Here is a 25,486-nt window from a genome sequence, read left to right as displayed (position 1 = left end):
CACGACTCTCTTCCTTCTGCAGTGTTACAAATAACTGCAAACCATGATCACATATACAGGAACGACTGTTCCAGTGGCCAGAAAATAAGGAAAGAAAGAACTGTTGGGAAGTTGTGCTCTTTATTCAGTATCTTTTTTTGAGCTTTCTCAAATGGAAAAACAAGCATCTTTTCTCAGAATCCGGCTTTGTTTCACCTACTCATGCATGTATTCTGATTCATGTGACCTGTGGTCAGGTAATCAAATCCCCTTGATTTTCACACTGACTAAGCCAGGACACATCCTTGATGCTCACTCAAATCAGCAAGACCATAGGAAGTAAATAAAAACTCTTGCCCACAAGATACGGCACATTTGATGTAAGCCAATTTGTATTGTTTCGTGTATAGACAGTGGACACCAAAAGAAATAGTTCATTGTAACTGCCTCTTGGCACTTGGGTTAAAAAAGCAACTGCCAGTTCCTAATGTGATTCATAGGGGGTATAAGGATCCTCTCAAGTGTGGGCATTCATTTCGATCTGTTTCCAACAGAGTCACAATGGGAGGACTCTTCTTGATCATCTGGTTTACCTCTCTTGCTTTAGAGATGAGAAATCTGAGGCCAAGAAGGGAAGTCACTCAAAATTATCTGGCTGGTGGGTGGCAGGGGCACCTGAGGTCCTGCCTCCTGTGCCCTTCCCAGCTGGTAGTGCTGCCCACACTTCTGGTCCTGCGCTCTGCTCTCCTGGCTTCAGTTCAACGGGTCTGCACCCCAACAGAGAGCTCTGGGAGAGGCGTTCTGGGCGTGGCAGATGTCAGCATCCCCCAGGGACAGGAGTGCTACCGGCCTCCTCTTGAAGTTCCCAGTGCACGTCGCTGGGATCAGGCTGATGGGCAGCAGCCCCGTGGCACTCAGTGCCCTGAGTGCTGCCAACGTAGGCCAGATGCACAGGGAGCACGTTCAGAGAGCCGCCTCTGCAGCCCTTTAAAACTTTCTTTTTCTCTCTCAGGTCCCAAGATGGAGCAACATCACACTTGAATCTTGCATTCCCGGCAATATTCCTTCCTCATTGTCCTGATCTTCTACTCCACCGGAGAATTCCAGCCTCTGCCCCCTTTCACTTGGACAATGTCAGAAGCATTGGTTTGCAAGCAAACCCACCATGGTCAAGGAAAAGAGGTGGCGAGGGCTACACCAGCACGGGGTCATCGAGTGCTCCGAATGCTGCCCAAGGCAGGGGTAGGGCGGGAGGCTGGCCGGGTCTCTTCCAGTTTCAGAGGACTGTCTTCCTGGGACTGGCAAAACCTGATTCTTTGTGGCTATAATTCAAGCCAACTGAATCAAATTAATTTAGCCATGAAGACTTTTTGAGCATTATTATAATGTCCCTGGAGACCATACAAAAGGGCCCCAAATCAATATTAAGTAGAAACCATAGCTGTAAGAATGACCATGTGCATTACAATGAGCTTAGGATACTAAGAGAAGTGCTTGGCTGGTTTGTGTACTTGACCTTATTCCTCCAAATCAGTGTCTCCAACAAGGCCACATAACTGAGGACAGTCCCCTGAGTGACTTAGTCAAAGGAAGTATGAAGTGAAGCTGAACAGTTCTGACATTTAAATTGTCATGGAGACAGGGTCTGTAAGAAGCAGCCCAAATCCTCCTCTATTTTGCCATCACTTTAAATAATTTAAATTGAAAACCCTAGCTGTTGAATAATGCTTCTTTTCTTTTTCTGATGAATTTTTTCCCTTCTGGGGGGGGGGGTGCTGAGTTATGAGGTGGTGAGGGAGGATGGCTATGGCAAGGCCTTCAGCTTACATACTTTTAGCCCTGAGATGTCACTGAAGAGGCCCCGTGAAAGTTCTGATCTGCGGTCATTCAGACAGATGTTCTCTGGGGAAGGCAGCTCTGCAGTCCTCCTGGTAATATAACCAGTATGTGCTAAAATCTAGAAGCTTAAGCTCAGTCCATCTGCATCATCATGGCATCATAAAAAGGGATACCCCCTTTTCACAGTGGGGTTCAAGACTTTCTCGGTATCTCAGTAGAACAGGGTGAGTAAGATGATGACCCTGGGCCATTGGAGAAATAGTGCAGTAAAATGACTCAGTATGGTTTTGCACTTCCAGCTGGGAGAAGCAGGGTTCAGCATCTTCCACAGGGATGGAGAACAAGGGCACAGCAGGACAGAGTTCCATGGCACGCAGCCACCATGGCTAGGCCAGCCCAGCCAAGGGGCTGTGCCGGGCAGTCTCACCCTGACTCTTCTGGTCACACCTTTATATTGTCCCAGGGAAGCCTGAGCTACTGGTACAGAGCAAAAGTCTCTTTGATTTATGATCTGAGTCTTGACTTAAGCCTAGAAAAGGCATTTGGATTAAAAGGTAAATTCATTTCTCCCAGTTCTGAGATATATGACTTTACAATTCTGTGGATGGGAGGTGGAGGGGCATTATTGTCAAAATTCATTAGGTTCTTTTGGCTAACTGTAAGAGAGTAGACCAGTCATTTCCAACTGGTGTGCCACAAGAATTTTTATAACATGCCATACCTGACTATGTAGTCAGGGGCACTGACCTCTTTTCCCTTAGATTGTCATATAAAAAAAATGAAAACAGCCAACACAAGAGTAGCCATCTAGTGTGAATGAATTAATATTATACCTATTTTTTGCTCTGATCAGCAAAGATATAATTTTGTGTGTGTGTGTGACGCAGAACTTTAGTAAGTAGTTTATATGTGCCATGAGACAAAAAAGACTGAAAACTGCTAGAGTAGACAGTTTGTCATGTGAAATCTGAGGCAGGAGCAGGTATCAAGAATGAAGACTGACAGGATACATCTTCTCTGCAAATAAAACATCTAGAATCTTCTGAAACCACTGGCCTTGCCCAAGACCACTTGCCAATCTCGGTTCACTTCGCATTTCTGGCTGTGGAAGAGTTTCTTAACCCACAAATGGATGTTTTTGAAGACTGAGGCTTAAAATAGGTTTTGCCTTCCAGATGACATTTCTGACTTTTCACCCAGATGAAGAGGTCCTTGCTCTGGGCCCTGGGAGGTGGAAGAGAGGGAGCATGGAAAGGATACCACCTGGCTCACAGGTAGCTCCTATTCTCCTGAGCAAATGGAAGGGTAGGTTCAAACACAAAAGAAAAAGGCAGAGAAGCCATGAGATTTTTTAAGAGTAATTTCTCCCACCAGCAGGATGTGGATGCAGGGAGTCAGGTTGCAATCAGGCAGAACCCAAGTGTTCTTTAAGAAAATGTTCCCTATTTTTATGTGCCTTGGCAAACTCAGGGTGGAATGCAAGGGTTGCCATGGCAACACTTTTTTTTTTTTTACAGACTGGTCACATGAGACCCACACACATTCTGGAAGCCACTGCTAATCATTCCCATGCTGGGTCCTGTTTGGGGGCTCTGGCTCCTTCTAGAGTGATGGGTGACAGTTCTTTGGGGCCCAAAGGCATCAGGATCTGTATCCCTTGTCTCGCAAGCAAAATACCTCCTTGATCATCACTATGTGGTCTCAGGGGACACCCATTCTTGCAAAAAGAATGAGCCAAGTACAGTTTGCTAGTTACTCAGCTGTCCTATAATAGATCCCTTTGTCTATTATCTGGGAGCACAGAGGAAGAGTTGGGATTACTCCTCTCCTCTCCTCACTGGGGCCACAAAGCATGGGGGACCGGGACCTTCCAGAATCTTCACTATGTGCCTTGCAACCCCTCTGGTGAGGATACTGACAGGTGGGAACCCTGGAGTAGCACTGGTGTGGACAGGGCTTGGGGCGGGGCTGTGGGAAGTCAGCACCTCGGACTGCCTGACGACCCTCTAGACAAAGCAGCTGGGGTGCAAGTTACCAGGACGAGCTTTCAGCTCCCCAAGTCTCAGGAATGCCACTGCTCTGGGTTGTCTCCACACACTGCAGGCCTTGGGTGGTACCTGTGAGGTCATCGTGGAGAAAGTTGACTTTCAGCCCATCAAAGAGAGTTCTGTGCTTGCCTTTGTGTCCTCTCTCCCGAGCAACCCCCACAATGGATGCACTCGGGGTAGGATGGCTGACTTCCCGGTCACTGGGTCACTGGGAGAGGAAAGAGGTCCTCTTTGGGGAGAGGACACTGAGGACTTTGTGGGGAACAGGCTGCCGATCCCCCTCCAGAACTACTCTCACTCTCCACCCTGTGCATGGTGGCTAGTCTGTCTTCCAATAAAGTCTAACCCTCACATCTTCAGGCTCCCCATTCTCCAGGGGAAGGCAGAAGAACTGGCAGAAAAGCAGCCTTTGAAGCATTCATTTTTAGCCTCACCCACAGCATTGCAGACCCCTCTCACGGGGCACAGTCCTTTAAGAATTGTCCCTAGGATCTCTATCCAGTCAGTCTACTTAGGATCCTGCACCCCCTCCCTAGTCTAGTGTAATCTAGTGGTTCAGGGGGTCCTTTCCACCCAAGTACAATTGAGAGGGGGCGACTGCTTTGGGCAGGAGCTAATGATGAAGCCGTCTTATTAGAATTCTGTGTTTGGACCCGTTCTCATTCAGGGTTCTGATGGGGGGGGGTGGTACATGCTGAGTCGGGACAGGGAAGAGAGAAGAGGCAGTATGCGGGGTGTACTGTGGCAGGGCAGGGCCGGCAAGAGGGACAGGCAGGCTGGCGCTTTCCTGGACTGGATGTGTGAGACCCCGGGCACTTGCCCAGAGTCTCTCAAACTCCTGGGCTCTCGAAAGCTTACACCTGCTTCTTCCTCTGTACTATGGCTCCAACCCTAGTTTTTCTTGTGCTCTTCATGGATATTCTCCGTCTCCCACAGAGGGGAAGTTCCTACAGCTGCCCTCAGGTTGCTGCCTGAAGTGCTTGCAGAGGTGACCAGAGAGAAGACCCAAAACTGAGACCTTGGATGCTCCAAGTCTGAGAAGGCAGCAGGAAGAAAGCAGAGGGGAAGGGGAGGCTTGGGGAGAGGTTCAGGGGCACTCACCGCACCAAGAAGCCCACCTGGCTGCAGTGAGAGAGGAAAGATTCTAGAGCCTCAATACTGGAAGAAAGGGGGAAAGCATGTGGCTTTCGATGCACTGGGAAGAATGAAGAGCAAGACAATTCCATCCTAGAAATGAGGACCTGAGCTTGGAAAAGTACACAGGGAAATATTCCATTGAAATATCACTGGCTAATCAGACTAGGCAAGCTTGAATTAACAGTGGCGGCTGATACGACGTCTAGGAAAAGTCAGGATATTACAGACTTGAAATGGTGTTGAAAACAGACCACTGGATTCAGTTTCCTTCCCCAACAAGCAGGAGTAAATTACCTGTCCTGTTGGCTAAGCTTATTAACATCTTTGTCTCTTCTCATGGAAATGAGTCAGTTGCAGGATCTGAATGCCTGAAGATATTATGTAAAACACAGTTGTAGTTTAATCTTTCCATCTTTCCACTCTGAATTATATTTCACTTTTTACCTGGGGAAGACTAACTTACAAAGCAAACTGTAAGATGAGAAGGAGGTAAGATGCACAAGGACCTTAACTTACAGAGGTCTTCTGGCAGGGGGATGTGTGTGATTCCATCAGTTCGGCGACTGGGGTGTGGGCTGCAACCCCGCCTCACCACGCGTCTCAGTCCCCTGTCCCCCAAACTACGTCTCCTAGCCAAAGGAGGTAGGGACTGTGTCAGAGGACAAGCTTATATCAGGAGTAAGCGAACAGGGAAGAATGATGTCACAGACGAAGAAGCCAAATAGATACGTCTGTCTACCTGTCTATGTGTTATTACAGAGATGCCCACGATTATGCTTCTGTTTTCTTTAATGGCAGCACAGGCAGCAAAGCTGGGAGGAAGGCTCTCTGCAGATTCCAAAATGCTGGTGCGTGATGGGCTCTAGGAACAGAAAGCCAAGTACAGATGGAAACCGAGAACTCCCCAACTCTGCCGAGAGTCCCGTAGAAAGGCAGTAAGAACAGAAGCATGGGAGCAGCTGCAGGCTGCCAGGTCCTGCACCCCATCCGGCGGCTTTCCCCTCATGCCTCGCCGCGGGGCTCCGCTAGGTGGAGGGAGGAAGCCAGGGTCAGAAGGAGAGCCCCTTTCTGCAGCAACCCCAAAGTCAGCCCCTTGGGTTACCCGTAGGGGTGTCCAGTTGCCCAATGGGTTGAAAGAATGGGGTGTGGAGGTGACTGCGCGTTCACACCCTTCTCTTGCTCTCTCACTCCATCGGCCTGGATGGCCACTGGAATTCCGCGATGAAAATGTAGTTTATCTTCAGAGTTCCTGCAAGTGGTTGAAGCAATCATTCGGAACTCCTGGCTATTTATTGCATTGGGAAACAAAACCATTAAAGCATTTGAGACAGCCCTTTTGTGTCCCTGCCAAGGAGATGAAGTGGCCTTGCAACACCTGTTGCCCTGCAACCTGGGCTTCTTCACTGAACTGTGCCACTGCGTCCAAATCTGCTTTTGAGGAGGAACAGAGTCTGCCCGCAGGGCATGCGCATGCGCAGGGAGCGGGGGCCGCAGCAGTGTGGTGGCTGGAGGCTGCTACTCCATGCCGCTCCGCAGGATCTGGTTGGCCGCGATCAGCATGACGCTTATGATGAAGGCCATGGCGAAGGCGCAGATGAGGCTCTTCCGGACGCAGGTCTGTCTGTTCTGTTTCTGAGAATGAACTGGGGTGGAGGAGTAGAGAGGGCAAGGAGACAGGGAGGGAGGGGAGCAGAGGGGGAGGGAAGAGAGAAATGACATTTGTGAGGCAGGCTTCACCTCTTTCTCAACCAGCCCAGAGTCCAGTCCATAGGACGCGGACTAGTCAAGTCCACCAGCATTTCTGGGACAACTCTCAGAGGAGATTGGACACCACCTCCTCCTGTAAATAGCATGAAATGGTGAGGCTTCTACGACAAAGACCATGACAAATGTGATGTGCAGAGTAAGGTATGAACTTGCAGACATCATAGTTACAGTGGCTTTCTGCGTGAGGAAACATGGCGTGTTTCAGAGTGAGTTTCACAGAGGGCATCGCCCAGGCACAGCTGTGTTGGCTTCCGCAAAATGCCTGGGAAGTCAGAGGGAGGTCCCCACCTATTTATTAGTGCTGGGTTGGAAGCACTTACCTTTCCCAGAATTGTTCTTGGGTGGCTGTGGGTCCCAATGACTCCAAGCAACTCTGCCATTATTTCAGATGTTCCCACCAGTGATTCTAGTGAGGGGTCCCTGGGCAAGCAGCTTCTGCATCACTCAGAGCTTATTAAAAATGCAGATTTTTCAGGTGGAGCCCGCCCCAGATCTACTGAATCAGAGAGTCTGGGGTGGGGCCAGTGATTGAGGTTTAACTAGGTGGCCCAGGTACCTGCTGCTGTCTGAGAAGTGGGGACCACAGACACTGGGGACAAGACCGATGGGAAGCAGGCAGGCACAAAACCGCCTCAGACTTTCCAGAGGCAGGGGGTCCTCAGATCCTGCTGCCCCAGGGGTCTGACCTTGGGTCCTAGGGTTGTGTACTCTTCATCCTTTTGTTGGGTCAGGTCTCACACCCCTGTTTGTATAAGGCCCATGAGACACCATTAGTGGCTCTCAACACAAAGCATTGCTTAGTGGGTTCCAAATATGCAGCAGAAAATGGAAGTAAGAAGGAAGAAGTTTTGATAAAATACGCTGGGAAAGAACAAGTCTCTTTCCTAGGCCTTGCTTCCCAGGCCAGATTTCTTTCCCTTTCTCCTTTTTGTCTGTAACTCCTCCCCTCCTGGTCCCAGTCCTGCAGTGGCCTTTGCACACAGTTTACCACTTAGTTTCTGGAAGAAATCTGTGCCCTGGAGGCAGCTGGGAGGCTCCCTGTAGCAGAGCTGCTCACTGGACCAGCAGCATCAGCACTGTCTGGGAGTTTCATATAATGCAGATTCTCAGGCCCCGCTGCAGAATTACTGAATCCAAACCTCTGGAGGTGGAGGCCAGGAACATGCATTTTAAGAAGCTAGCTCTCCAGGTGATTAGGAAATTGCTGGGCTCCACCCCCAGAGTTTTTGATTCATTATGTCTGGGTATAGCTGAAGAATCTTCATTTGAGTTGCTGGGGACAGGAGGGATGTGTGTGTGTGTGTGTGTGTGTGTGTGTGTGTGTGTTTGGGACACTGGAGTGGGGGGTATTAGGGAAGATGGTTGTTTTACATTCAGTTGTTAAGAAACCCAATACCAGCACAGAAGAACACTTTTGGGTTACACTCCATGTTAAAAAGGGGTGGTCCTTCTGCTAGACACACCTTTAAAGAGCCTTAAAAAATGTTCAGTTTCAAGTACCTCTCCCTCTTGACATCCAGTGACTCCTCCAGATCCTGGAAATACAAGGGAAGCAGTAGGAGTCTGGCAATGTGTCCAAAGGCAAACAGAACTTTCCCTGAGAGGAGGGATCACAGGGGCTTGTCAAGGGGCCTCTAAAAATTCTCCAGCAAGCCCCGCTTCCCAGAGACCCAGTGCCCAGGCGGAGCCCTCACCAAATTTGTTGGTTATTTCTGCCATGGTCTCTCAGGTCTTAGGTCGTTATCTTTAATTCCATTGGGCTTCTGCTTCCCTTAGGTGACTGAAAGTATTTTTGGTTCAGTTCGTTATTTGCTGATCATGTCTGAGTGTTAGAATCTTATAGGTTCTTAGCAGAGGCAAGAAAATTCTCTTGTGCTGAGATGTGCCTCCCCCCAGGGTGGGCAAATGTGAAGAGACACCAGCTCTCAGGAAAGGAAAAGGAGGTGGCGTTTGAGAAGGGAAGGACTGGAGCAGAAATAAAGTGTGGAAGTGGAAGTAGCGTATCTAACACTTTGCGAGGACTGGCTAATTTATTCTGAGCAGCTCCTCAGCATAAAAATGCTTTTGAAGGCAGTCGTCCACCTTCCCATCCCAACGGCTGGCTGGCAGGGCTTAAGGACATGCACAGTTGTGTGACTGAACTGAGGGAGGAAGTTTTTGCTGCAGCCCTTCTTTGTCAGGGTTACAGGTGACAGGATTATCCCTTAAGAAAGAGGCTGCATCTTTGATGTAAAAATCCTTATGTGTTAGGAGGGGAGAGATGAGGAAGGAGAGGCCAGGAGACAGAATAGTTTGTACGTGAGGCCATGCAAATCTGAACCCAGACCAAGGTCCAGTACACAGAGTGGAGCTTCCAGCTCATTCCTCCATAGCTCTGAAACGGATAGTCATCCATGCATGATTTAGACTCTGCACTTTGATGAGAATCATTTTATGTCCACTCTGCCATTACCATAGGTTTTGTGGCAGAATGAAAAAATAAGGACTTCAGAGCCAGACCCAAATGTGAACTATGATTACCTCATATCCTAGCTGTGTGATTTTGGCCAAGCTAATTTCCCTGGGCCTCAATTTCCTCATCTACAAAATGGGGGGTAATAAGACCTATCTTGTTGTGGAGTTTAAAGCTACCAAAGCTAGTGCAATATTGTTTATGCCCAGTGAATGTGAATTCCCTTTTGTAAATCTTTTAAAAACTCCCTTTTATGCATGAGCTGGATAGCCGTTATATGCTTTATATATAGCATTGTGGGATTGTAGTGTGGCAGTCCTTCGTGAGCAGGGTGTGGAGTCCTCTTTTGATAGGTGGGGGACCTGAAGCTCCAAGAAGTGGAGTCCAAGGTCATTTGGCAAATGGTGGAGGTGGGATTTGAGCCCAAGTGTAATTTAATTTTCAGGTTCAAAATCTCCACACAAACTCTCTCCTCTGAATCATCTGCTTGATGGAACAGAGTTCAGCAATAGAAAGATGCAAAGAAAATGCACTTTGAACACTTGGTGTGATTGGCAGAGTATAATCTGGCACTAATTAATGTGCTTGTTGATAATAATTTAAAATCTGTCTTTGGCTGTCACATATTTGCATTGCACTATATTTTTGTATACCCATTTGTTCTTGGTGTGTCTACTCTTTGTTTCCTCAATAAGACAATAGGTCAGACTAAGATGAGCTCTGAGTTGAGGTCTGGCTTCTTCTCCTAACTGCCACTTAGGAGCAGCTGTGGGCAAGGGACTGATGTTCCCTGAGCCCCAGTTGCTCTCTCTGTAAAGGAGTTAATGATATCTGTTTTTCTTATCTCAAAGATTCTTTGAGCTAACAATAATGACAAAAACAAAGCAAAGACTGCCCTGGCTGGTATAGCGCAGTGGATTGAGCGCGGGCCTGTGAACCACACGATCGTGGTTCGATTCCCAGTCGGGGCACATGCCTGGGTTGCAGGCCAGTTCCCATCCAGGGGATTCATGAGAGGCAACCATACATTGATATTTCTGTCCTTCTCTCCTTCCCTTCCCCTCTAAAAATAAATAAAAATAAACAAAATCTTAAAAAAAAAAGCAAAGACTATGTCCAACCCTGAATTATTAGAGAAAATGCAAAATTTCCTTCTTGTATGCCTGGAGGGCGGGAGGAAAGGGCTGCTTCTTTTCCCCTTGCTCCCTGCAGCCTCCAGCACAGCACTGAGGACACGGCAGACAACGCCAAACCTTCACTTTGGTCCCTTCCTTTATTAATTCATATGAACTGCAGCTACACTCACCTTCCTGAAGCAGTGCTTAGTATGCATCCGCACTCCCTGCCACTTTCTTGCAAAGCTTCCTCCTCACCCCTCTGCCTTGCTGGGAGAAGTGCGCTCCATTCTCTCCAGCTCCTAAACTCAGTGGGTAGGACCACAGATCACCTCCGGTCCCTTTTCCCGCTCTGCCCCTAGACCACTGCACCTCCCCTGCAGCCTGTCTCAGCCAAGCAGGTCTTGCGGCTGACTTTTCCACAAGACTCGGCAGCACTGTTGCACTGTTCCCTCTGCTGGGGGTGGCCCTGACCTTCTGTCTCATTGCTTCACGGCCCAACCCAAGCAGGCTTCTTCTAAACATCCTCCTCCCAAAGGGCCAAATCTTTTCATTTCTAAATTGGTCTACCTGTTGATATTTGTCTATTTTTGAATTGAGATAGAATTCACATACCATAAAATTTGCCCTTTTTGAGTGTACCATTCAGTGGCATTTAGAACATTCACAAGGTTGTGAAACCATCACCACTCCTAAATTCCACAACATTTTTGTCATCCTAAAAAGAAACCCCATAGGCGTTAGAAATCACCCCTCATCCCCCCTTCTCCCTGGCCACTGGCAATCACCAGTCTCTTTTTGCCTCTGTAGATATGCCTATTCTTGGCATTGCATATAAATGGAACCATATAATATGTAGCCTTTTGTGTCGGGCTTCTTTCAGTGAGCATAATGTTTCCCAGGTTCACCCATCATGTGGCACACATCAGTGCCCATTCCTTTTTGTGGCTGAATGATCTTCCACTGAACGGATGTACCACATTTGTTTATCCATTCACCAGTTGATGGATATTTGGGTGGTTTCTATTTTTGACTCTTATGAATAATGCAACTCTGAACATTTGTATACAAGTGTTTTTGTGGACATATTTTCAGTTCTCTTGGATATAATAATCTGTGTTTCAAATTGCTGGGCTTCTTGGTAACTCTATGTTTAACTTTCTGCGGAAAGCTCCCTTCTGGAACTTTGGAACACTAAAAATGGCAATGCTGCTGGCGATCTTTTCTATGTCTACTTTCCCAGAAGGTCTTGCGCTCTCTGTCTCGTGTAGTAAGTTGATACAGAAGGAGCCCAGAAAGTACGGTACAAGGGGATGAAATGTGAGTTGGGGGAGCTTGACACAGGAGAACAGAGAAGTGGGGTTTCTTGTTTTCTTGAAAGCTTGTTAGCCAGCCCCAAACACCGACAGACTCCTGGCTGCCGTGGCAGGGCTCGGGTGTCTGAGCTCCAGGACAGACTGCGCCTTCCCCCCGTCCAAGGGCTCTTGGATTTTCTCCTGGAGACAGGACTTGACATGGGTTTTGCCAATGACCCACTGGGTGACCCTGGATATAATGGGCTTTTAATCCCTCTGGCTTCAGTGTGGGTGTTTGGAAACAGAGCTGTGTGTCTTCAGAGGCACTGACTCCCAAATGAAGCAAATCAGAGTCAATACAACTTTGATTAGTGGTCCCAACACAGACCTACGTAAGTGATATTTCTGGCAGGGAATTTGGAGCTCAGGAAGGTTAAAACAATACAGAACCCGGCTCAGGTGATTCTCACAATGAGCCAGAGCTACCAGGTCTGGGAGCTATTATTGTCCTGTGATCCTTCCAGGTCTAACACTTTCCGATTCTATGAAACTAGATATTTCCATGGCCCTAAGTGGAACTAATGAAGAGCTCTTGAGGGAAATTTTTCTATAAATCAGTGATATCAGAAATGTCCAGGCACCCAAGTAAGACATGAAGGTGGAGGTGGAGAATGAAGCGTTTGAGGGACTAGGAGTGAGGTCCATGTGTGTTTTATGATGCTTTTGTTAAGAGGAAGGGGGTCCAACTCTATCAGGGGATAGGAGCTTGTCCATTCCCCATTACAAAATCATATTGGGTTTCTAGTGTCTGGCTTTGTGGGTCCTACTGTGGACCCTTGGTGTAGTGGTCAGGTGTTGTGGCCTTTCCAGAAGTTCTTCCCCTTCTAACAAAATTTATCCTTTTTTTAAATCCTCACCCAAGGATATATTTTTTGATTTCTAGAGAGAGAGGGGGGAATAGAGAGAGAGAGAGACAAAGAAACTTCGATGTGAGAGAAAAACCCTGATCAGTTGCTTCTAGTAGACCTCCTGAATGGGGATCCAATCTGCAACCTTTGGGCGTACAGGACGACCAACTAAGCCACCCAACCAAGGCAGCAAAACTCATTTTTTGTTTGGGGATCTCTACCTCTCCACCTAGAGGGCTCTCAGTCTAGGGCCTCACCTTTCCCAATGTAACAAACCAGACTGGCCAGGTACCCCAAGTTCTTGGTTTGTTTCAACAGTAGGCACATGGGCCAAGCAGGTTTGATCGGAGCCCCTTCTTGGAATAGAGATGAACCTTGAGAGAGAGAAAATGCTATCACCTTAGGGAGATAGAGCCTTGCCAAGAAAGAAGCCCAGAGAGAGGAAAGAAGGAGAGAAGGAGAGTAAGAAAGAAAGAGAGAGAGAGCGTGCAAGGTAATAGTGGGCAGAGAATGTTGCTTCAGAATTTTGGGTCCAGTTACGCTGAAGTTCATCCCTTTAACTTCTATTATTTAAGTCAGTGCTTTTTAGTTTAAGGGAGTCTGGGTTGAGTTTCTGTGACTCAAAACCCAAAGAGTGTTGACCAACACTCTCGGTAACTCCAGTGCAGGAAAGGACTTGACTTTAGGAGTGAATGTATCAAGAGGATGATTCAAACCCTGTAAGTTTGTTCGCTACCCCGTCCTTTGTTAGGTAGACCTGGGTTCAAAGAGAAGGAGTTCGAGCAGGACCTGCTCCATGATGTCTCCAGGTGAAAAAATAACAATCAGACAAGAACTGGGACTAGTGCCTGGCCAGTTTTTTTTTTAATTTGTTTGTTTTGAGTGCTTATTAATGTGTTAAGCTTTGTGCTAACTATTCGCATGCGTTACCTCACTTAACGCCCCTAACAACAATAGGTCATTACATGATTCCCATTATGCAGATGAAGAAAGTTAGGCTTTTAATATTTACTTTGTTACCCCAAGTGATCTAAGAGGGGCTGAGGCGTGATTTTGAGCCAACCCTGTGCAGACTACAGAGCTAGAATTCCTGACCATGCAGATTTGGCTAAAACAGCTCTCTAGGTCTCTGTCTTATGTCTTAGAATCTCATCATTCTTCACTCATGGCTCCAGAAAACTTTCCTATATCTTTGCTGTGAAGGGTCCCCAAGTAGAAAAAAATCCTCTCTGGTCGGAGGCCCCATGTTTCTTTGAGGACCGCTTCCTGTCTCACTGCCTGCCATGGACCTCAACCACACCTCCCCCTCCTTCATCAGCCCAAGGAGAAAAGGTTTTATTTCAGGAAAGTCATAGCACAAGGAGAGCTGGGAGCAGATGGTGTAGATGACATATCATGCCCTTTTCATTTGGATGGGCATGAAATGCTCGATGTGCATGACCAGGTGATGAGCCAGGTCTCCCCATCCAGGTGTGCATTTGATATCCAGACAGCAATGTTGCAACTTCAGCCAGATGGCTGAGCTGGAGACCTTGGATTTGACCACAACCTCTTTCTGACCTTCTGCTGAGCCTAGAAATTTTTGAATCTAGATATAACTGTTGTTGTCCAATTTTTGCATTGTACAGATGAGGAAAATAAGGCTCAGAGAGTTTTAAAATAGGTTACTCACCGTCACTCAGCTGGTCTACACAGGACAGGGAACAGAACCCACACATCTACACAAGGACCCACTAGGGCTGCCTGGCCTGCATCACCTCCCTTGCCATCATTCCTCTTGTCCTCATACAGAGGCCCTGAATGGTGCAGAGCATCTCTGCTGTGTCTTCCACAGAAACTACTTATCCCCAAGGGATGGTCTGTACTCCCCTCTCCTGTGCATGTTGTCACAATGTCTAGGAAAATATGACAGCTGGTGTTCCACTGAGGGACAATACTTGGGGCAGATGTCTTGAAAGGGCTCATACTCAGATCTCCTGCTTCTTCTACTCAACTTCCAAATATAATATGATTTCATTGGCAAGGAAATGGAAAATAAGAAAGGAAGATGAAGCTTCATTCTGTAAGGAGCCTCTGTAATGCCTAGACCTGAGGAAATGACTTTGACAAATGAAGAGGCCAGGGCAGAACTTTGTTAGATAGACCTGGGTTCAAATCCTGACTTGCTACTTGACCTTGGAAAAATTACTTCACTTTGCTGAGCCTCTGTTTCTTCATCTGTACCACAGGGGCCACAGAATGTATCTCTCAGACTATGCTAATCAGTCAGTGGAATGTGTTAACAAATGACCAGCCCTTGGCACGCATGCTCAACAGCTTTCTTCCATCCTCCTCCTCATACAGATAAGCCATAAACAGTGGAAGCAAGCAATACCGGATTCAGTATATGGTTTAATTTGTCATAGAACCCTTAGTGAGGATTCAGTGATGGGCAAATAGATAATTCAACCACATGCCAACTCAGTTCACCTATGTCAGTGACTTGAACCAAATAATAAAATACAAGTTTGTCTCTCAGTGTCACTGAGTGTATATTCTCCAAAAACAAAATGTCTGCTGATCACAAGTGGTTGAACTGAAGCAAAATATCTCAAGATTCTCTTATGAAGCATGGATGGTGAATGGGCATTTTGGGTATCACATAATATTGAATCTAATTTATTTTGGCAGATATGGACCTATTTATTTTTCCAAATAATTGCTAACTAACACCTAAGTACATTAAGGATAAGTTATCTTAATAAGGGGATTCAAAAAAGATGTGAGGAATTGGGATTGCCTGAAAGACTTATGTTCAGCCAGATACTGTCATTGGACTATTCTCGTGTAGACTGCTGATTGTGGATGGCTGAGAGCCCCTGAATTCAGTGGGGTGAAGTGACCCCATGCCCAGAGCCCCCAGCACGGTGGGTGACACCTGCTGGAGTGCCCGACTTGATGTGAATGACCGTCCTCAGGGAAGCCAGGTATGAGTGCAGCAAAGGCCCACTTCGGAACCCTTGACTTAGACTCTTCTAGTCTCTTCCTTGCCTTCATACAGGTTCCTTTTTTTCTCATTTAAAAAATTTTACTGTTGTTCAAATACAGTTGTCTGCCTTTTCCCTCCAGGTTTCTTTCTCTTTTTTTTTAGATTTTATTTATTTATTTTCAGAGAGAGGGGAAAGGAAGAAAAAAGAGTGAGAGAAACATCAATGTGTGGTTGCCTCTCATGTGCCCCCTACTGAGGACCTGGCCCACAACCCAGCCATGTGCCCTGACTGCAAATCGACCTGGCGACCTTTTAGTTTTCAGGCTTGTCCTCAGTCTACTGAGTTACACCAGCCAGGCATACAGGTTTCTATGGATGACTCTTTTGGGGGCTCCAGGAAAATGGGTTCTGTAGATGGTATGTTCAGAGTTTCCAAAAGAAGTCAGGAAAGCTTTGCTTGGGAGTAGCTTAGAATTTCACCCCATTTCCTCCTGTCTGTTTCTTAGGAGAGGGCAGGATATTTGCTGCTTTGTAATGACCACTGAGTCCTACCTACCATGAGGGTAAGGCAGATGGGGGGGTGTGAGGGGCTGTGTGTGTGTGTATTTGTTAGTTATGTTGACCTAAAAATCAAACAAATAAAGAAAACAAAATCAAGCCAAAATGAACTAAAAGGAGGACAAAACCCCTCAAACTTCTCCCATCAATGGCTCTACACCCCATGGGCTCCTGGCCTATTCCTCTGTTCCTTATTCTTCCATTCATGTGGAAGGAATAATCGATGTTTCCTGACTTAATGTACAGAATCTGACCCCCTTTGTAAAAGCATCAGACACAAGATTTATAAAAGTGAAAAGTATAATCACGGACATAAATTGATGCTGATGGCATTTGGAGGTCCCTCTGTGAGTGTATAACTGACTCCATGGCACACGGGTTTTCCACAGAGGCATTTTCACACCTTTTCCATACTCCAGAATCTCAAATGTGACTCCAGCTTTGCTGACCTCAAAGCCATCTGATGTGGGCTTTATTTAAATTCCAACTCTGGCCCTGGCTGGGTGGTTCAATTGGTTGCAGCGTCATCCCGTGTACCAAAATGTTGTGGGCTCGATCCCTGGTCAGGGTGGGTATGGGAGGCAACCGATTGATGTTTCTCTCTCACATTCTCTCTCTAGTTCTCTTTCACTCCCTTTCTCTCTCTGTTTAAAATCAGTAAACACATCCTCAGGTGAGGATAATAATAATAAAAAATTCCAACTGTGCCATAAAAAGTCTGCTTTATGCCCTGGCTGGTGTGGCTCAGTGGATTGAGCACGGGCCTGCGACCCAGACGATTGCGGTTCGATTCCCAGTCAGGGCACATGCCTGGGTTGCAGGCTGGTTCCTTGCAGGCCAACTCCCAGCAGGGGACACACGAAAGGCAACCATACATTGATGTTTCTCTCCCTCTCTCCTTCCCCTCTAGAGATAAATAAATAAATAAAATATTTTTTAAGAAAAGTCTGCTTTATGAACCATTTCTTCCTTGTTCACAGACAAATATGCCCTTCACGTTTTTTTAAAATTACCGTATTTATTTATTGTTAGAGAGAAGGGAAAGGAGGGAGAGAGGGCACAAAACATCGATGTGTGGTTGCCTCTTGTATATCCCCAGCTGGGAACCTGTCCTGTGACCCAGGCATGTGCCCTGACTGGGAATCAAACCAATGACCCTTTGATTCACAGGTCAGCACTCAATCCACTGAGCCACACCAGCCAGTGCCCTTCACCTTTTTAAGGCAAGGTGCAGGAGTACTTTAGGTGTTTTTTTGGCATTGATTCCTTCCTCTGACACCAAATAGGGCAGGATTTCCAACGTGTGTTGATCACCGGCTCCATAGGTGAGCTAACCATCACCCCCCATACTTGCTGCAGCAAAGCTCCAAAGAGAGCGGGAGAAAGGCTTTCTAGGTGGGGGTGGGCGGGGGCGGCAAGAGGGGAGGGGCCTGACTGGGGCTCTGGAGTGTGGGGGAAACGGCCTGCTGCTTCCTTCCCTCTCATTGGTCAGTGTGGGTTATCCAGAAGATTAGATTTGAGGAGAAAAGATTGTCATCACTTGGAAGGAGAAACCACCTCGTGCCTTCATATTTAGATGCTGCATTTACCAAGGCGTGGCAGGGTGGAAGCTGATAGGTGGGTGAGGGATTGGAGATCTTGGCAAGGGCATGGCTGAAGTGACTGGACCGGCTCCCTGAGTTAGGATGAGAAAGGACAGCAAGGAGTTGACAGCTTGGGGTAGGGCAGGACTCCAAGGGCTGGGAGGAAGGCAAGGAGATTTAGGATACGTGAGCCGTGCAACTGCACCATCAGATTGGATACAGATAGGAGCAGGGAGAGGTTCAAAGTGCCAACAGGTCCCTGTTTGTGGACGGCAAATGTGCAAAAAGGAGGGACAGGAAGAGGCCAAGGTCAGCCACAGGGTCTTAAATGGACATGTTCAGTCCTAGGGCACCAGGCATCAACTCAGTCCCTGTGCATCATCTCTTCCTAGACATCTTTGCCTACAATGCAACCAGGGAGGCCTTTTCCTGAACATGGAGAGATGGGCATTAAATATATATACCTGCAGCTTCAACCACACACGAGACTGGAAAAATCTTAAACTGAAACACAAACCAATGGACTTGCCCTTAAGGCCAAATAGTGCTGATAAAATGTTAAAAAAAAAAAAAACACACACAAAAAAACAAAAACCCAACTCTCTGGCATGAAAATATGCAAAAGCAATGATGTAATCAGGGTCCCAGAGATCACTTCAAAAAGCAGTGTGCTAATTACAAAAATAATATATCTTTTATTTAAAAAGACCATGAATTTTAAAGCATTTAGCACAGTGCCTGGCATTTACCATTTACCAACCCCAAATAATAGCTGCTGCCAATGTTATATGTATGAATCATCAAAGCAGACCCAGTAAGACTTCTATTTGGGTGTCTTTTTTGTCAGTCATTTATTTCATTAATATATGAGCTTTTGAGTAATAAAAAGACATGGCTTAACATTCAGATTACTTCCCAGTGCAGGATGACCTTTCTCGAATTACTAAGACTTGTGACATTTCTCTGAACAAAACAGTGTGATCCACAAACAAAGGCTCTGTGGAAAACGAGGTGCCCAGACACGCTCCTTCCTCCTGTCCTGGGAGCAGTTGCTGACGGTGGGGGGCTGGAGCCCCAGATGCTTCCACGGTTGAAGCACATGGTCTGTCAGCCAGGAAAGCGATGGCATGGGAGTCCAGGCCCACTGTTTCCCCGAGTTTTAGTCCAATCCCTGCCCGCTCATCTCTATTCATCCTCCCAGTCCCCTTGCCCGTGCGGCCAGAAATGGTGTGGCTGGGACCATGCTGCCCCGTGGTCTGTGCGGCTCCAATTCCAAACCCGGTCATAGGTGCCATGGCCCAGGTTGCAAGAAAAGAGGCCAAGGCGGCTTCTGGACCACAGCTGTTTCCGTTGGCTGTACATCACACTTGTGAAAAGTTTAAATGTGAACGCCTTTACAATGGGGCATTGTTTTCAAGTTGATCCCAGTCCCTACTACTTCCTCTTTCCTTGGGTTGAATTAACTTAGTTTGTCACCTTGGAATATAAGCCGTCCCCTGTTAGCTCTTGTCATGCCCTTTAATGCTGCACACTGACACAGCAGGGCAGCCCAGACAGGGCCCGTGGGAGCCCAGACCTGAAGGAATCGCTCTGGCCGCCTGGACTAGCTCAGCCCCAAGGAGCCTGCCTGCCTTGGCCCGGCTCGCTCTGATGTGGCAGTGCCCAGACAAGGAGACAAAGGTCATTCTGGGGCCTGTGTGGCAGCTTGCCGTCTGTATGTATTAACTGGTGAATCTTGAATGATATACAGGGTCCAGCAGAAGAAACACCCGTGCGAGTGTGGTTCGTAGGGTGGTAATATGGGTGTCGTAATTTATAGCTTCAATTGGAACATTTCATCTAAAATGTCATATGCTGTGTTTGACAGTGACAATGTTATATTACAGAATTACATGCTTATGCTTTTGTAATAAAAGACTGTATAATAAAAAAGGGGCGTTATTTGCCCCAGGCCCCGTATACACCTTACCACCTGTATGTATTCACTTCTGATCATGTTCAGGAAAAAAATAATAGAAAAAAAAATAGTTTGATCTCTTTAAGAAACCTCAGCACTGAATAGGTTAAATACTGCTTGGTAGTCTGCTGCTGTGCTACTTTAATGTAAGTTTGAAAATTCTACACATCAGGGCTGTTAAACGCAGCTCTGATTTTTCAACATTGGAAAGAGGGGTTAGGTCATTTAGTTTCCCTGGAACTCTCTATTGATTAGGGGGTAACATAGATTCTTTTTTTGTTTTTTCTGGTTTTCTCTTATGAGCCCAAGGAAAAAAGGCCTCTCAGGGGTCTCTTTTTTTGGCCCCACGAGAACCGTATTTCTTCTGTAACCATGTTATCAAGTTCATGGGAGTCTTTGCATGAATAGGGCTCCTTTTGGCCAGTGCATTCAGGGAGCATAGAATAGTAATCCATTCCTAAAGACCCCATTAAGCAGGTATAATTATGTTTTTTTAAGATTTTATTTATTTATTTTTAGAGAGAGGGGAAGGGAGGGAGAAAGAGAGGGAGAGAAACATCAATGTGTGGTTGCCTCTCACATAGCCCCCACTGGGGACCGAGCCCATAACCCAGGCATGTGCCCTGACTGGGGATCGAACCAGCAACCCTTTGGTTCACAGCCTACACTCAGTCCACCGAGCTACACCAGCCAGGGCAGGTATAATTATCTTGATGTGCACACATGAGGAAACACACTCAGCGAAGGTACACCTCTTACCCAAGTCACACCATCAGCCACTGGATCTGATCTGGGTTTACTGACAGTCTAAACAGACTCTTTCCACCACCCCATGCAGCCTCCACTAAGTAAAGGCAAACACCACAAAGCCATACTTCTAGTCATGGACCTCAGAGTCCCTGGAGGAAGGACAGGGTCAATGGAGGTTTTGCAAAAATACAGAGTTTGGGGAAAATATGAAAAAAAAAGAGAGAGAGAGAGAGAGAAATCAATTGCGTCTTTGCAAAAAGGAACTTTTAACCTCAGTCTTGGATTCTTGGCTTCACTACAAGTCCATTGTAAATACCTTTTTCATACAGAGGATGTGAAGGTGTCGGCCTGTCCCACACCAGGAAGAAAGCTGAAGTGGGGGTACCTACCGCCTTCGAACTCTGTCTGGCAGTTCCCCGAGGTATCATTCAGGCTCTCCTCCTCGTTGATGATGATGTTCTCAATGTCCTTCATGGTTAAGTGGTCCCGGAAGGCGTGATAGAGGATGTGCTTCAACTCTTCCAGAGTTATCCTTTGCATGTCGAACTGTGGAGATAAAAAGAAGGGAGAGGGTCTTGGGCAAACGGGGGTGAGAACTCTGCTTGGGGTATTATCTGCAAGCCTTGAAACCTTCATGCTCCTTTATGAAAACCTGTCCCAGCTTTTCAGAACATCAGATGAGCAGTTTTCTGTCATGTTCAGCTCCAAGCGTGCTTGTGAACTTGCAATAACTTATTGGGAATACAGTGCATGCAGCATATCCCCCTCCACTGAGACTCTTGGGGGGAAAATGCCACCTGCCAACTTGGTTCCCTACTCATCCAGCCATCTGCTGTCACCCCTTGTATACTTGGGAGTAGTGTCGCACTTCAGACAATGCATATGTGTCTAAACATTTTATGATCTCTTCAGAAGTCCCCAATTCCTATCTTGGTTTAAGTAAGTATCTCATTCTAACACAAGAAAATGGAAGCTCGTGGCCGTGTTTCTGAGGAGAAGCAGCAAAGACGGGGAGAAGCGTCCCAGGTACATTTTCCCCTCCCGGTGACAGCATTGTGTTTTCCCTCTGCGTTTATTTCTACCAGGCTCAGTCGCGTCACTTAGCCCGTGACACGTGAGGAGAGGTCATACCTCCAGTTGAAAGCCTTAAGAGCCGTTGTGTGGCTCTATCGTTCATGCTTTTTCATCTGCCACGAGAACACCGTGCCCTATGTAGGGCTGCTCCTCCGGTCCGGGTCCCAGAATGAGGATAAAGTGGGACATTCCTTCAGCTATCCCATAAAAGGAAAACCATGTAAGAAATGCCCTTTTTGTTATTAGCCATGGAGACTTTGGACTTCTTCACTACCATAGTGTAATGTGCTATAAGTCAACAATACAGAAATTAGTACACAGAAATGACAGGCTACCATTATAGAAATTCTAAAATATGATGTATGGCTTCCAGGGCCAGGCAGTGTGAAACAAGAAAACTGCTCTTGGACGTTAGAAAGATAATAACCCTTTGCATGCAGTAGCAAAACATTTAGTAAAATTGTTGCTTGTGATAACTTGCAGGGCAGATGTGCATTGAATGACTCTGTGGCTTTGGAGGGAAAGTTTGGGGAACCGCAGCGCTAGCCGTAGGTGGTTGTGTCCAACAGGGCGCTGCAGGAAAGAGATGAGCTCAGAAAAGAACTGATTGGTTCGCAAGCCAGAAATGGAGACAACTTGGAAAGTCCTGGACTTGCAGGAAAGAAAGTGGGTGTTTCTCATCTCCAACTAGGAAGAGATAAAAATGAGAAATACTCTAACAATTACAAGCCTGTTAAAACAATTCAGCCTTGACCATCGTGGATCAATTGGTTGGGCATCATCCCTCAAAGTGCAAGGTCCATGGGTTCAATTCCCTGTTGGGGAACATGCCTGGGTTGTGGGTTCACTCCCTGATTGGGGTCATATAAGAGGCAACTGATCGATGTTTCTCTCCCTCTCTTCCTCCCTCCCTTCTCCTCTCTCTAAAAATAAATAAATAAAATCTTCAAAAAAGTCAAAGTGTCCTTTCTTACAATCTCTGAATGTGTTAGGTGACTCTCTCAGGAAGCTGGCTATTAAGTTCAGAAAGAAGTTCGTCTCAAATATAATTGTGAACATGGCTGTTAGCACAAACCAACTGGAATCAAACAGGTAAAAAGATGACTCAGCTTTTGAGAGAGCTGTACTGGCCAAGAGCCGGCAGCCTGGGATTAAACTACTCATTGACTCTATGATCTTTGGGCTCCTATCTTTCCACAGACTTATGCCATTATGAGGAGAAGCCACACAGAGCCCAAGAGGGACATATTTTCCAACGCATTCATTAGATGGGTATATGGGAGTGGAAAAGGCTGGATCCCCCAAATGGTGAAGTGGGGAATTATGCTTCAAATTATGTCATGAAATCCAGAGCAATTTCCAGGATGTAGAACTAGGGCTTAATTAAAAAATATCCTTCATCCCAAAGTCTGTCCAACAGAATTTCAGAATTGCTGAGTCTTAGACTCCTATGTATCTTTCGATTTTTAAAATGTCTCCATGAGAAGCCACTCCCAGATTTACTGTATCTCGTGAGATTCTAGATCTCAAGTCTTACATTGTCATTGGATGGGACTTTCAGGGTGTTTCCTTTGGGGAGGGGATGAGTATATTTTGTGGCTGGAGGGAAAGAAATAAATACCCATGGGCAAGAGTGTGGTCTGTAATAAGTTATATTATTTCCAATTATTTGTCCCCCCGCCCCCCGGCCGTGAGAGAATTGTATCTCCCTGCCCACTGACCTTAGGCTTTGGCTAATAAAGGGAGGAAAGTCTCAAAAGCCATTGTGTATTCTGCCATTTCTCTCCCCCCCCACCCACCCCCACCACCTCCTCACTCTTTTCTGCCACAGAATCATGTACGCCCAATAGGGGCTTCTTCTGGGTCCTGGAATGAACACAGTGTGGAGGTAACCCATTTACGTGAAAGGCGTGTAAAGTTGAGTGAGAAATAAACCCTTGTTTTTCACCACTAAGACTTGGTGATTTCTGCAGTATAACTTAGCCAAGAATGAATACAGAAATCAATATTTTAAGTTAGGCTGGATCATGATAAAAGAAAGGTTTAGACATTTTCCCCTGCTTTATTTGTAAAGTGATTCCTTTAAGCATACCCCCTTTTCTAAAAAATTTAATTGGGTTACTGAAGCTTGCTGGACATCCAAATGACTCGAGTTCAAAGCTATTTCTAGGGTTAAAAGCAACCGAAGGGGAGTGTGTAAAGTAGATTTGTTTCGGTATCCCAGTTTACTGAATATAAAAGTAAAATTTGACACACATTCAGAATTGTGCCTGAGACTTAACAGGGGAAACTGGGGTTGGTTGTCGGCTGGGTGCACAGTGAGGGCAGTGCACCTCACAGGTGAGAACACAGGCACCCCTGCCGTGGTCAGGGAAGAAGAGTGACGAGATCAAAGAGACTGCGAAAATGAGCAAGCACGCACCATGGAAGGACTGGAGTGCCTGGGGAAACTCTAAGTAGCTGAGAGTTTGCTAAATTCAGAAAGTGGGGAGAAAGGATTGGCCAGGGGCTATGATGAGAAAGGCAGGACAAGTGCAAATTCCAGAAATTCCTCATATGCCTTCTACTTGGCTGTCTGGGTCATGTTTTAGGAAACTAATATTTAAATAAAATTAGTTGAGTATAATTCCATTTCAGCGTAGATTTGCCTTTTAAACATTTAAAAGAAATCACTATAAAACATGGATATAATGCCAACAAATGATTTCTTCCATTATTACCAGTCCATTTAGCTTTTCAGTTTTTCTTGAGTCAATTTTGGAATTTTGTATTTTTTTCAGAAAATCAGTCGAAAGTTTTTCATTATTATTAGCATGTAACTATGCACACTAGTGTGGAAATTTAAATTTTCTCTTAATACTTCTTATATCCCATTTCTTATTTATAAATCCTGCTTGTTTTTCTTTTTCCTAGGCTTTATTTTTATTGTTTTATTCTGTTTTTAGTGAAACCATTTTAAAGAATGCAGGCCATACATCTCTTATTTTTAGGAACCAATGGAGTTTTCCATTATGGTTGGACCTTTGTAGGGCCAATTACACAAATATACTTATCTTCATTAATTCTGCTATATAACCTTATAATTATAATCTGTATCTTCTATAACCTTATTTTTTTGGATGCATTCATTTGTCAAAGACTATGGCGTAAGATATTGAAGCCTACGAAGGGAGTTGCATCTCCATACAGTTTTCTTATAGTCCTAATATTTTTTAATGAGTCCTAATATTTTAAAAATATTTTTAAAAATCACAGCTCTGGTGTTTTAATAAATATTTTAAAATGTTTTAATAAAAAAGTAACTTTAGAGATAAATTTAAATGGCTACTCTTTGGTGCCAAAAGACTGAGTCCCTACTGTGACAAACAGTGTTTGGTGACCTCATGCGACGTACTGAGACGGAGGCAGGGAGGTGGGCCAGACCCCAGGACAGAGGCCCTGGTCGCAAAAGACAAGCAGGTGAGCGGTTTTCATTCGGTTTGATGCACACTGCGGCAAGTGAAGCACCAGGTGGTGGGGAAACTCCTGGAGAAGAAGGGGCGGGTCCTAGAAGGCTTTCTGGAATACAGGCATGCAACCTAAGGCTTAAAGAAAGAAGAGCCCCAGCCAGGTAGCTCAGTTGGTTCGAGTGTGGTCCCAATACACCAAAGTTGTGGGCTTGAACTCTGGTCAGGGCACATTCAAGAATCAACCAATGAATGCATGAATAAATGGAACAACAAACTGATGTTTCTATTTTTCTCTCTTTCTCTCTCCCTCTCTCTAAAATCAATCAGTAATTTAAAAAAAAGAGCAAATGACTTTGCCAGGTGAGTGGGGTGGAGATGAAGGAGAGGGTGGGGAAAAGAGGTGAAAAGGACTGTCAGGAGAGGAAATGCCATGCCAAAGCCCCGGGTGTGAATGGTCACACACCAAGTCCTGAGGACTGGGCACAGTAGGAGGTGTTAGGAGTGTTGGTCACAGCTGTGTGTAGCCGTGTGTAGGGTGCTAATCAATACAAGCCTGTATGCCATGGTGAAGAATGGTTGTTGTTGTTTTTTTGCTTTCTGTCTGTTT

At 46.0% G+C, this 25,486-nt stretch overlaps 1 protein-coding gene across 2 annotated transcripts in view; it reads right to left on the bottom strand.

The window, feature by feature from the left end:
* Nucleotides 1-3,318: 3,318 nt before the first annotated feature.
* Nucleotides 3,319-25,486, bottom strand: part of CALN1 (calneuron 1) — a 434,944-nt gene continuing 412,776 nt past the window's right edge. For both annotated transcript variants that reach the window (XM_037041731.1, XM_037041730.1), the window contains exons 5-6: nt 20,746-20,902; nt 3,319-6,646 (exon numbers count right to left, since the gene is read on the bottom strand). In XM_037041731.1, coding sequence (XP_036897626.1) covers nt 6,519-6,646; nt 20,746-20,902 — 285 coding nt within the window. In that variant the 3' untranslated portion in view covers nt 3,319-6,518. The remainder of the gene's footprint in view (nt 6,647-20,745; nt 20,903-25,486) is intronic.

Source organism: Sturnira hondurensis, unplaced genomic scaffold (assembly GCF_014824575.4).
Source record: "Sturnira hondurensis isolate 20B ecotype Veracruz unplaced genomic scaffold, ASM1482457v3 Scaffold0003166, whole genome shotgun sequence".
Lineage (NCBI taxonomy): Eukaryota > Metazoa > Chordata > Mammalia > Chiroptera > Phyllostomidae > Sturnira > Sturnira hondurensis.
Note: the sequence above shows the minus strand (reverse complement) of the source record. Positions and strands in the feature narration are given on the sequence as shown.